The 13,037-nt window shown below is 36.0% G+C and overlaps 1 protein-coding gene across 6 annotated transcripts in view; it reads left to right on the forward strand.

Moving 5' to 3' along the window:
* The window catches only part of LOC136036202 (nuclear pore complex protein Nup205-like), a 378,694-nt gene that overhangs the window by 298,807 nt on the left and 66,850 nt on the right, over positions 1 to 13,037 (forward strand). For all 6 annotated transcript variants that reach the window (XR_010619661.1, XR_010619662.1, XM_065718287.1 and 3 more), the window contains exons 9-12: positions 3,269 to 3,391; positions 5,119 to 5,626; positions 9,047 to 9,480; positions 12,370 to 12,528. Coding sequence is in view for 4 of the 6 variants with exons in the window: in XM_065718287.1 (XP_065574359.1) it covers positions 3,269 to 3,391; positions 5,119 to 5,626; positions 9,047 to 9,480; positions 12,370 to 12,528 (1,224 nt within the window). In the remaining 2 variants the exon portion in view is untranslated. The remainder of the gene's footprint in view (positions 1 to 3,268; positions 3,392 to 5,118; positions 5,627 to 9,046; positions 9,481 to 12,369; positions 12,529 to 13,037) is intronic.

Genomic DNA, 13,037 nt, shown 5'->3' on the forward strand with positions numbered 1-13,037 from the left:
CAACATCAAATAAGCCCCCCTTTTCCATATCAAAACCGTGTGTAAGCAATTGACGTGTGGAACTATTTATGGCCCTTGCTTCAAGTGTTGGGGGAATCGTCATCTCTGGAGGGATGTCTGTTCGACCTTTCTGCTATATTGAACAAATGCGTATCTTAAAAATTTTATTAGACGCTTGGGGATTGCACGGATGCCTGGAAGTGAAAAAGGGTTCGGAAGGGAGAGGGGCTGGTTGCCCTTTAATCACTTTCAACTCTTAAAAAGGGCACTAGAAATTCCAGCTTTCAATCGAATGAGTACTCTCCGAAGTTTCTACGACCAGCTAGGAGAAGTGGCCGAAGAGAGAAAAAAAAAAAAAAAAAAACACTAAAGGCTTACGGCTCTTCACTGCCTGCCTGTGATACTGAAATTCATAATAAAACTGTTAAATAAAGATGCGAAGAAATTAAGTTACAATGCGAAGCTTTTTGTTGATATTTTTGTAACTTTTATTTATATTTTATATAGCTTTATATTTTATTTTATTTATATAGCTGTTGATTTTCTGTAAATTTTAAAAGAATGAATGTAAAGTGTTGTTTTTTTTTGGCTCAGGAAGTGCAAATGCTTTTTGTACTTAGTTGAACGTTAAATATATTGCACAAAAAAACTACAAATTGATGTTACAAAAAGTTTCATTTGGCTTTCGTTTGTCTATTTATTTGAAAAGAAAAAATTTAAAAGGGAGAAAAATATTGACGAAAATTACAAAATATCTCAGACCTAGCTATGTTGGATTTTTTGTTTATCCCGAAGTTATATGTATCTTCTAATATGTTTTATTCTATGCTAATTTAAAAGATATACTGCCAAATCAAAGTCAAGTTTTTAGTAAAACGGGAAAGCGAGTCTTAAGATTTTTGTGGGTGGCCCGCCCTTCTCTTACTTGTCGTAGCTTGTGTTCCTTTTTAAGGTGGACTTTACCATTCATGGTCATATGTGTTTATTTGGATTTGATTTCTTCATTAGTTATAATCTACTTTGGTCCGTTTTTTACTCTTTATCTGAGTCACTTTCTGGTTATTTCTAGCTTTCAGATTGCTATTTACTTTTCGTTGATGTTTTTTATTCTAATAGGCCTACCTGTGTAAGGTAAAGTCAGTTCATGTGCCTAATAGTTATACTTCATAATCAAACAGTTCGTGGTAACGAATTGTAGTAAGGAGCGACCCGGCTCAATAGTAAACGAAACTCTAAAAAACGGAGTTTTGATGCTAAAATATACATCAAAAGAATCAGATTTTCATGCTGATTTTAAATATATAAGTTTCATCAAATTTAGTCTTTGTCATCAAAAGTTACGAGCCTGAAAAAATTTGCCTTATTTTAGAAAATAGGGGAGAACACCTCTTAAAAGTCACAGAATCTTAACGAAAATCACACCATCGCATTCGGCGCATCAGAGAACCCTATAGCAAAATTTCCAAGCTACTATCTACAAAAATGTGGAATTTCGTATTTTTTGCCAGAAGACAAATCACGGGTGCGTGTTTATTTGTTTTTTTTTTTTTTTTTTTTTTCCCCAGGGGTCATCGTATCGACCAAGTGGTCCTAGAATGTCGCAAAAGGGCTCATTCTAACGGAAATGAAAAGTTCTAGTGCCCTTTTTAAGTGACCAAAAAAATTGGAGGGCACCTAGGCCCCCTCCCACGCTCATTTTTTCTCCAAAGTCAACAGATCAAAATTTTGAGATAGCCATTTTGTTCCGCATAGTCAAAAACCATAATAACTATGTCTTTGGGAATGACTTACTCCCCCACAGTCCTTGGGGGAGGGGCTGCGAGTTACAAACTTCGACCAGTGTTTACATATAATAATGGTTATTGGGAAGTGTGCAGTGGTTTTCAGGGGATTTTTTTTTGGTTTTGGGGGTGGGGCTGAGGGGAGGGGGTTATGTGGGAGGATCTTTCCTTGGAAAAATATGTCATGGGGGAACAGAAATTCAATGAAAAGGGCGCAGGATTTTCTAAAATTACTATAAAAAAAAAACAATGAAAAAATAAACATGGAAAAGTTTTTTCAATTGAAAGTAAAGAGTAGCATTGAAACTTAAAACGAAAAGAGATTATTACGCATATGAGGGGTTCTAAAAATACTTTAGCATAAAGAGCGAGGTATTTAGGAGGAGATAAATAACTCGCTCTTTATGCTATAGTATTTTTAGTAATTTCAACTATTTATTCTACGGCCTTTCTGATTCAGGGGCCATTCTTAAAGAATTGGGACAAAACTTACGATTTAGTGTAAAGAACGAGGCATTAACGAGGGTACAAACCCCCTCATATACATAATAAAGATTAAAGAATATAAAAGTTTGTTACATAAGTTAATTCTTAAGTTACGTATATTTTTTACTAATAAAAAAATTCGTTAAAAATTAAAATTTATAGTTGCCTTTTTATGTAACCGAAAAATTGCATGGCAACTAGGCCTCCTTCCCCATCCCTTATTTCTCAAAATCGTCTGATCAAAACTAAGAGAAAGCCATTTAGCCAAAAAAGGAATTAATATGCAAATTTCATTTTAATAATTTATGCGTGGAGAGCCAAAATCAAACATACATTAATTCAAAAACGTTCAGAAATTACATAAAAAAAACTATTTTTTTTTAACTGAAAGTAAGGAGCGACATTAAAGCTTAAAACGAACAGAAATTACTCCGTACATGAAATGGGTTGTCCCCTCCGCAATGAAACTCAAAACGAACAGAAATAACAAGAAATAGCCGAGTCAAACTCAAAATGAGCAGAAATTATCATGAGTAGGACTGATAACCCTGTTAACATGATAGGGTTGAAATTAATATGATAGGGCTGACGGTAAGAAATTAACATGAGTAAGGCGCTTTACTGAAAAAAACAAAAGCAAAACACAAATGACCATTAATTGTCAGTTTAATTGACATATAGGCTACTGATATTTATTGCTTAAAGTTTTGATAATTTTTTGAAAGTAAGAAAAAGCGAAAACGTTTCAAACGTATCGATTTTGTTTGATCGGAATGAAGTTATTATCGGTAATTTAGCACAAAGAAAAAGAAAGCAAGACCTGAGAAGTCATGTTTTTTTCTGATGATGCTTTTTGATTGAAATCATAAAAAAGCCTATACTTAGAATCCTGTTCCGACCATTATAGCTAAGACAGTATATTTAGTATGTAAACTATAAAATACATTTCACGCTGAAGATCATTTGCTTTCAAACTTGCTAAATGAAACTTTTCTTTTTAGGAATTTTATATCAAAAGGCTACATTACTTGCTGACGGATCTAATCGTATTGATGCCCCTAAAAATCAAAGAACTGAGAAACAAAGCAGAAGAAACAGCCAGAACTCTTATTGTTTACGAGCAGGTAAACTTTTTTTTATCCCTTCTTTTACTATTATTTTTTTCCTTTGCAGGATGGTTTGGACTTTAGTTTTTGAAATACGCATCCTTTTTTTAATACACCTGAAAAAAGAAAAAAACAAATTTTACAGTTTAAAACAAAAAAAGTGTTCCTTTCTTTTTTGTATTCTTGTAAAGTGAACATCCCCCTGTAGTAGTCTCTGCATAGTAGTGAAAAGTGCCTGTGAGAAAAGGATGATTTTACCCGAGTTTTCTAGATGGAGTTCTTTACCCGCTAGGATAATTAAGATACAACAAAACTGAAAGTAAAGCCATCTACTCAAGAGAAAACAGACTTGAAAGAGAGTTAAGTCAGGAATAGCTACAACAAACAGAATAAAACTAAAAGAAAAGATAATTGTTATTATTTTGTGTTAGCTAACACAGCTGAGGGTCAGATCATAAAGGGTCATTTCCTCCACACACCCCAAAAAATAATAATACTAATTGACCAATGGCACAAATTCCCGCTGGTCTATTAGTGCCCGTTCGAGTGGTGTATGATTGCCTATCTCTTTTCTCTTTCATTCGTAGAAGAGCCTTCCTTGGTAGTTGCTTGGGCAGGCAACACTCGTTCCTCAAAAGAGAGGGGAGAGCAGCTACCACTCGCTTAGATCAGCGGCGGTAATCGACAACATATCTTCAGAACTGGTACTGGCAAAAGAACTTTTCTCTTGTACTTTACAGTGGTCCTCAGAGATCACATCTTGTGCCATGGTCTGCTCTTCATATTTCCAGGGGATTGTCACCACTACCCCCTTTTTTAAGCAAAAGCAGAACAAAAAATTAGCAAAATAGCGTGAAATAAAAACTCCGAACCCAGCCTTAAAATATGTCCATTATGGGAAGTTATCCCTAAGATTTCATCCCTAATATTTAATTAATAAAGAAAGTTGTCTAACCAGTGATCAGAGGCGTCACTCAAAAGATTGATTAGGGCGGTTTCCCTACCCAATGTGCTTGGTCAGGCATGATCTTATGATCTGCATATGTTTCACGCGTTTTTTGAAAGTAAAACAATCGGAAATGGAGAATATTAAAAATTTTTTTGTTTTATTTTATTATTTTGACATCAGGACCAATCTTTTTCATATCTTTCAGTCAAATAATCAATCTTTATCTTTCTCTTTTTGAGTTGTTTCGCTTTTTTTGTTATGATTATGATTTCTGTATCCGGTGTCTACTTAGTCAATTATCAATTATCCCCCCTCAATTTGCCTTTCTTTTAATGAGTAACTATTTATTTCTAGAGTTTTCTCAAAACTTGTTTGTTCGAAGAATTTTTATATAAGGTCTATAAAGAATGCTGCATAAGGTTAACGGTTCCCCTAGATTTAAGGAAGAACTGTCATAGAACAACTGTTTCTCAGATATCAGTAACCCTAATGAACAATTCCTTTATGTGTGCCCTTTATTGCACTAATTATCAAATCCGTTTATAAAAAGAATTTTGACAAACAGTTTGTAATTTCATTAATAAAGCAGCATGTTTCAGGTTGTCATTTTATTCCATCTATCCTAGACACTACTCATGCCACATACCTATCCGTATTGTGGATCTACATTGATTTTTCATAAAATAAAAATAGAAAAACACCCCTGTGGCGTATATTTATGCAAACTAGTTGTTGGTAGTGGAGTATACAGTTTAAACCATTGCCTGTTGATATGTCAATTATTTTGTCTTTATAGGAAGGTTTAGTTCCACCGGCCCATCTTCCTCAACACTTCGAGAATCTTCTTGAAGCCATTGCCTCAGTGTATAATGAAGACCCTTTGGACCTCAATCTCTGCTTAGAATTCTGGTATTCATCCGACTACCATGGTCCTCAAAGGAACAACGCAAGACAAATGGCCCTCAACAAGTTTGTTCGTCTTGCAGGAGATTTGCTACCCCCATCCCTTTACATTCCATACACGCGTATGCTCGGAAGTCTTGCCAATAGTCCACGAGCAGCTCACTACGTTTTTAATCTTTTAAAGCAAAATGGTGTTGGGCAGGCGAGCACTGTGTCATGGGATCATTTTTTCTCTACTTTGGCTAGGTATTTGGCTAACCTTAGGCAAGAGACTTTTCCTGTTCAGGACACAGTTTATAGACAACGTGGAACCGCCATAGGGGGAATAACCGCACAGGAAATGGTCGGATTTCAGGAAATTTTAAGACTTACAAGAATTGTTGCATCTCATGATGATGTTGGTAAGTACCTTAAAGCTGAAAAATATTTGTAAAATTATGGTTTACTGAAATTCAATCAGAGGCTGTTCCTTAGCGAAGCCTAAATAAAGATTCATTTGTCTTTAATGTATTTTTTTTTTTTTTTAGTTTTTTTTCCCTGGTCACTTCATATGGAAGTAGTGGTCGTAGAATTTTCGAAAGAGGCTGATTTGATTGGAAACAGAATATTCAAGTGCCCTTTTTAAGAGTTAAAAGTGATTGGAGTGGGTGGCCAGCCCCCCTCCTGTGCTTATTTTTGCTAACATCCCTCTCCTGATCCCAAGATATCTGATCACAGTTTTGTAGGCATGTTGTACAAAATTGTCGAAATATTCAGGAAATAGGCCTATAGGGACAACATGACCCCCACAACCCTGGCTGCAAGGGCCATAAATAATGTAAATTGTCAGTTGTTTGTAACTAGGGTTTATCATGGAAAAGGTGTGGGGGGGGGGGCTATTGGATATGAGATTGGCTCGAAACTTTCAGGTATCGTTGTCTGGGTCCAAAGGCCCCAAACATTTTGTTTTTGGGGTGGGCTTGGAAATAGACCAAGAATTGATTAGTGTGAAACTTACAACTGCAAGTGATTGAGCCAAGAGGAACCTAATCTACAAAAAATAAAGTTGTTGCCGAGCACACTCCCTCTCCACCGATAAAAGATAACGCCGAAAAAGTGTCAGAAACTGTTTTCCTAATCTGCTGGATACTTATATCTTTAAGTTCTGAGGCCCAAGGGCCCCGATGCAAAAGGAATAATGGGAAACAAATTAGTTCCCTCCAAAGCGGGGACAGACAAAAGTCAAGGAAAGGGCCAACAAGTTTTTTCTGATCATCTTGTATGGAAACGAAAGTTGTAGAAACTTTGGAGGAGGTTTTTATATTGGAAATTGAAAGTTTGTGCCCTTTTTAGGTCCAGGGAAATTATAAGGCAACCAGCTGATCTATTTTGAATAGTTTTTTATAATACAAAAGGCAAAAATTACACTGCTCGAATGCAGGTCATTTTCAGTAAAGGGCAAATCGCCTTCTGGCCTTTAGAATTTTTTGGGGTGGTAGCCCTACTCTTGTTTGTCGTAATTTACTTTCGTTTTAAGTTTGTATTGATTATTAGTGTTAATATATTTTCGGTCTAGGATTTATTAAATTATCTTTAGCAATATCTGTTATCTTTATGTTTTGTGTGATTATTCAGTTTAACTAATGAAAAATATGGTCTGAATAGGCTACAACTCCTTTGGTACAATATAATGTCGTTTCAACAATATCATCGATCTTTTCTGTCCATTAAATGCATTTGAATGTGGCATCGCGTGATTTTTTTTTTTTTTCAAAACTAAGGCTCTAAAGTATAGCCACTCGAAGGGTGCGTGTCCTGCCCACGACCCACCAAAATATTGCTGAGCCCCACCGGTGGGGCCAGCGCACCGCGCTGGGAATCACGGTGCTAGATTAAGGTGTTTTATTAATAATTTTGTATAAAATAGATCTTCATGCCATAACTGGGTAATTCGAGTTATATAAGATTTCTAACTCTCCCTAGATCTATGATGTCCGGACAGCTAGTCGTTTTCAGAATACTTTGATCGATTGTTTTTGTTCAAAAAGGACAATCAGTTTAAGTGGGATAGAATTAAAGTCGAAAGATAGCTGGGTTCACACAAGGATTTCCCATCTATGTAATTCGAGAAGCAAAGTGGGCAGACTACTCCTCCTCTCATGTCCCATACCTTTTGGAAGGGAATTAAGCATTTTGCACATTATTTTGAACTGGAATTATGCAACGATCTCCAGTCTTTATAATTGTAATGCTCGCCTAGGCACTTTTTCCCTCCAAAACCCTCTTTACCACCCCCCCCCCTGCGTTCTCCTTGCTAACATCTTAGCAGAAAGGTAGGCATGTTGTGCCTTCGTTGAAATGAAATCAGGCAGGGATTTTCTGCATCTATCTCATGGGAGGAGCACGATGCCTTGCGCCCCTCCCACCGCCGAATTTCTTGCACAAAAGTATCCATCCTGCATCTTATTTGAAGCCAAGTTACCCAACGACCTTGAATTAAATCTTGAATTAAAAGTGGGCTCGTGGCCCCTTCAGCACCCCCGTCGCTTTGATTCTATCTTTTAAGCTTTGAAAGAAGTAATTTGCTTAGAAATTCACTAAAAATGACGCCACCTGTGAACTTGTAATTTTAAGAGAAGTGCTATAATTCCAAACTAATTCTTAAAAAGGGTAGTTCCAAGGAATTACAAATAAAAATGGCAATTTACTGAATGGTGGTTTCTGTGCCCTCTTCTGACTATGTTCAATTTGAATCTCAAGTCGAAGTTTCCCTCAGGTTCTTACTTTATCCTATTATGCCTAAATTCATTCTTTTGAAAATAAAACCTAAGATTTATAGGCGGAAAAAGCTTGTAGTTATTTTATTTTTTATGGATCTCAGGAAGTAAACTAAAACACTGGTTTTAAGCAGAAACAGTATTTTTGAAGAACATCTTGAAGAAACGTGTCGTAATTTTTCTTTCAGTACAAAAATCTTTTGCGGAATAACAAATAATAAAGAACAAAAATATCATTTTAAAGTTTCGAGAGGTTGACAGTGATAAAATTGGAATGAAATTTCTGCTAAAAAAACAACACATTTTCAAAGTGTTATTCCCTGTATGCAATCGTCTTTGAACTTGACCTAAGGTCCTGTGACGTAAACATAGTATAAGTGGATATAGCCAGAAATATTTTGCCAATGACTGCAAAGACCACCATCATTAGGAAGTGGGAAGCGTTTTATGAGCTTCTGTAGAGATTATGTTTTAAGTTTTGCGACGCTGTTATGCTTACTTATATTTATGTATAGCTATTTTTACTTAAAAAAAAACCTTTGGTGTATCTTTAATTTAAAATTTTTTCACCTGAAGTTAGTTTGGCGGCTGGTAAGAGAAATAAACTTATTCTTCATAGCGCCTTTATTGGTCTTTTACTTTATTGTTGAACTTAACTGTTTTGTTTCTAACTTGTAGACTGACATGTTATGAAGATTTTATGTGGTATATCTTGGATATTTATGTGCTTTGGGAGGGAGGGGGCTTGTTATCCACTCCACTTACAGTTGGCCTCCGAAGCGTGTCGCAAAGACTAAATCAGCCGATTTTGGGTCATACCTCAAAACCAGCCCTTAGAAAGTAGCGTTTGTCAGTTGTTATCCATTTTCCTATGATAATAAATCACGTAAAACTTTTTTTTGTAAATTTATGAGCTTGTCAAACTTTGGACAGTCAAAGAAGAACTAGTATATGAAATTAAAGCTTAGAGTAGTCATTTCCTTGGATGATGTGGCCTTATCGTTCATCTTCCTCTTTAGAATTTAATGCCTTGTGGTTTGTATTCTCCTTTTTTTCTCCGTCTAGCTCGAGTATCCCTGGCAGAGAATCCCGTGTGGACACCATTGGTTACCTTTCTTGGACTTGTCACGTGTAGTGTACCATTATTGCTTAAAGCTGACTTATTAAAGGCCTTGTCTGCGTTTGCGAAGTCACGTGACATTGCGTCAACCCTGTGGTATTATGTGGAAATGGCCCAAGTAATCCCTACAGCACCTTCCACTTCCAAATTTCCTCAAAGAGGTATTCACACCGATCTTGAAGAGGTCGAATCACGAAGTGAAGAATATCCAGTATCAAGGGGGTTCTTGGAATTGCTGAATGCACTGGTTGAAGTGGATGTGCCTCTGCATCTTGGAGCACCAAATAGAACGCCTGGAATAGATCCATATGTTAAGTTCGTTGTTGAAAGTGTTCTGATGAAAAGTCACTCACGAGCCTATAAGAAGTCGTCTGATAAGGTACTACACGTTTAATTTGTTTTGCTTCTTTTTTGGGTGGGGGGAGGGGGTATCCTTTCTGAAATAGTCGATACGCAGATTAGTTTTTAGTTATTTCCTATCTTTATGGCAAAAGCGATTTTTCAAAAAGTTTATGATAATAAACTGTAAAGTTTGGAGCGATTTGGCCCAATAGTAACCGAATCCTAAAAAACTGAATTTTGATAACAGAAGATGAATTAACAAAATTTGCTTTTTATGCGGATTCCAAATATATAAGGTTCATTAAGTTTAATGATACCCTTCAAAAGCTACTTGCCTAAGGAAGTGTGCCTGATTTTTGAAAAAGGGAGGAAACATCCCCTAAAAGTCAAGGAATTTTACTGAAAATCGTAACGTCATATTCAACGTACCAGAGAACACTACTATAGAGGTTCCAAGCTCCTCTCTGTAAAAATGTGAGTTGTTTTCTAGAAGAAAGATAACGGATGTGTTGTTTTTTTTTCCAGGGTTGTTCGTATCAAACTATAGTCCTAGCAGATTGGAGAAGGGTTAATTTTAATGGAAAATTAAAACTTCTGGTGCCCTTTTTAAGTGACCAAAAACAATGGGGGGAACTAGCCCCCTCCCATGCCCTTTTCCCCAAAGTCGCCGAGATAAAACTTTGAGATGGCCATTTTGTTCAGAATAATTAAAAGGTCCAATAACTATGCCTTTGAGGACAACTTGACCCCCCACAACCACCGAAAAAAGGGCTTCAAGAATCTGCCGATTTTTTACATATGGTATTTGTTATTGGGAAATATACAGACATATTTTGGAAAGGATTTTATTCAGGGGAAATACATCGTTAGAGGGAAGTTTTCGGGGATGGGCTTTCCAGAGAGAAGCTCATTAATGCGTTTTGACTAGGTCTGCCTTTTAAAATAACTGCGATGTTGAAGCATTTATTTCCTTGTCCTCCTCTAAATTTTTGCAATTTACGCCTAGTTTTGGGAGCAAAGCCCACATGGTCCTCTGGTGGCTTTCACAGTAGCCAAGATCACCCCATATTGACAAATGTAGATGGCAGTGCAAATAAGTTGGATGAAAATGTAGGTGCTGCTTTAGCTAAGTAAGATGAAAATGTAGATGTTGCTGCAACAAATTGGGGTGAATTTAAGTTCTTTTACTGAAAAACTTTGGATGGGGATGTTTCAATTGAAAACTGAAAGTTTTAGTGCCTTTTTTAAAAATCAAAAGTGTTTGTAGGGTAGCCAGTCCTATTCCATATCTTTTTTGCAACCTAGCTCCGCGTAACCCCATGATGTCGTATCAAAGCTGTAGCATAGCGATTTTGTTCATAATAGTCAAAAGGTCCATTAAATATCTCCACAACATAAATATGTCCAGTGCTGTAAATCATGCAAATTGCCAATTGTTTACAGATAAGTTTTATAGTATAAAAGGATGTGTGTTGGATCTTGGGAGTGTGGTTTGCTTGAAACTTTCAGAAATCGTTTTCTGGTCCAAGAGGAACACATTTTGTTGGAAAAGGAAAGGTGTTAAGTAGGCTGTTAATAGACCACACTGCTATTTATCTTCGGCCACTTTGAAGTTCAGAGTCAGAAATCCTTAATGCCAAGAGAAAAACTATCTAGGTTTGAGTCCATAGGTCCTCAAAAAATAGGACATAAATAGGCCAAAAAGGATCAGCAAGCTTTTCCTTCTGGCGTGGTTTGACACTTATATCCTTACATGCTTGAATTAAAAGACCCCTTTTGGAAGAAAAAAAAAAGAATCTGGTATTACATTGGTTTCCCCGAAAAAAGAGAACTAAAAATGGGTCAGGATATTTTTTCCCCGAACAGATTGAAACTTCGAGCCGTAAGTTTCTGGGCTAAAGGGATCTGAATGAACAGTGAAACCTTTTCACAAAACAAGTTGAAACTTAAAGCCCTATATCTTGCATGTAGCTCATTTTTGCTCTGAGTCAGGACTTAGTTCAGGAGATTAGTGTTCTGAGTCAGAGTAGATAACTTCGAAGACTACACTGCCTTTCCATGACGAAAGTAAAACAGTTCAAAATAGGGATGATACCTTTTTATTGACAATGAATCAACCCTATTTTGAATTGTTTTACTTTCGTCTGAGTCAGAGTATCACTATACCCGACTTAAGTTGTTTTTAAATTCGTAATTCCTTTTTTAAACTTAAGTTCCGAACCTGTAACAACGCCTACATTGCACATGATGCTATTTTTACTATTTACATTTTTGTAGAAAGAGCATATTCGTAATTTGATTCTTTTACTTTCAATTAGCCTTATCTTCTTACCTTCTGTTGCTTGTTGAAGGGTTTTTGGACAATCCCTTCATTTAGTTTTTTATTTTCTTTTGAATCTTTTCATGGTAATTAGCGGTTAGTAAAATGCAGCCCATAAAAATAGTAACCGAAACTATAAAATGCCACCTTAGGAACAGTATGTATGTAAAATTCTCACATATTTCTTTCATGCAGATAAATTTTAGCTTTAATCCTATAATATTGCAGATTCATTATACCAATTGTCCAAGTTTCTTTAAAAAAAATATTTTCTTTTTTCTTATTGCCAGGCGCTACGCTGTCTGCCTCACTAGCAGTTTTTAGTCCATTTATTCCACTGTTAAAACGCGGAAGATATGCCTCTCAAATATTTTCCATTCTCTTTGGCCAATCCGTCATAATATTATTTCATAAATATAAAAGGATGTTAAAGGGAGATTATTATACACTTTTCCATCTTCAAGATAATCGTTTCTTAATATGAATAATACTGATTTTGTCCAAGTTAGGAGAATTTACCGTGAATGTTTGTTTGTTTCTATTTCTAATGCTATTTTAATGTTTGTTTGACTTTCTTCCTTTATTTTACAAAAAAAATAATTTCAGTGGCAAATTTGTGAGCTCGCAGTCAAGTTTCTTCATAAGCTCCTAATGAGATATGAGCCTGCTGTAGGGGATATTCAACATCGTGAACGTGATGCTCCTCAACAGCCCGGGTACTCTGTCCTTGTTGCAATGTTACAAGATTCTCCTCTTTTAAAAATGGTGAGTTTGTGAGTTGTTAAGACAATACCCCTCTCTCTCTCTCTCTCTCTCTCTCTCTCTCTCTCTCTCTCTCTCTCTCTCTCTCTCTCTCTCTCTCTCTCTCTCTCTCTCTCTCTCTCTCTCTCTCTCTCTTTCTCTCTCTCTCTTTCTCTCTCTCTTTCTCTCTCTCTTTCTCTTTCTCTTTCTCTTTCTCTTTCTCTCTCTTTCATTTTTAGTTTTAATTTTAATTTATTGTTTCTGTTTTTCAATATGCTATCCCAACTGGCAGTGTAAAATAGGTTTAAAAAAGTCCTTCTTTTTTTTCAGTCGCCAAGAAAAAAGAAATTTGATGAGTTTTTTGCGTAATATCGGAAATTTGTTTCTGGATTTGCAGTGATTCTGGATTAAGACTTCATTTAGCTCATCTAAACAAATATTGCTAGTGTAATGATAAAGTTACCGATTTTCCCACTGTGTTTATAAAGCTCTTTGGAAGTATTTAACAAAATGTATAACATAGTTCTTCTTTT

Source organism: Artemia franciscana, chromosome 15 (assembly GCF_032884065.1).
Source record: "Artemia franciscana chromosome 15, ASM3288406v1, whole genome shotgun sequence".
Classification (NCBI taxonomy): Eukaryota; Metazoa; Arthropoda; class Branchiopoda; order Anostraca; family Artemiidae; genus Artemia; species Artemia franciscana.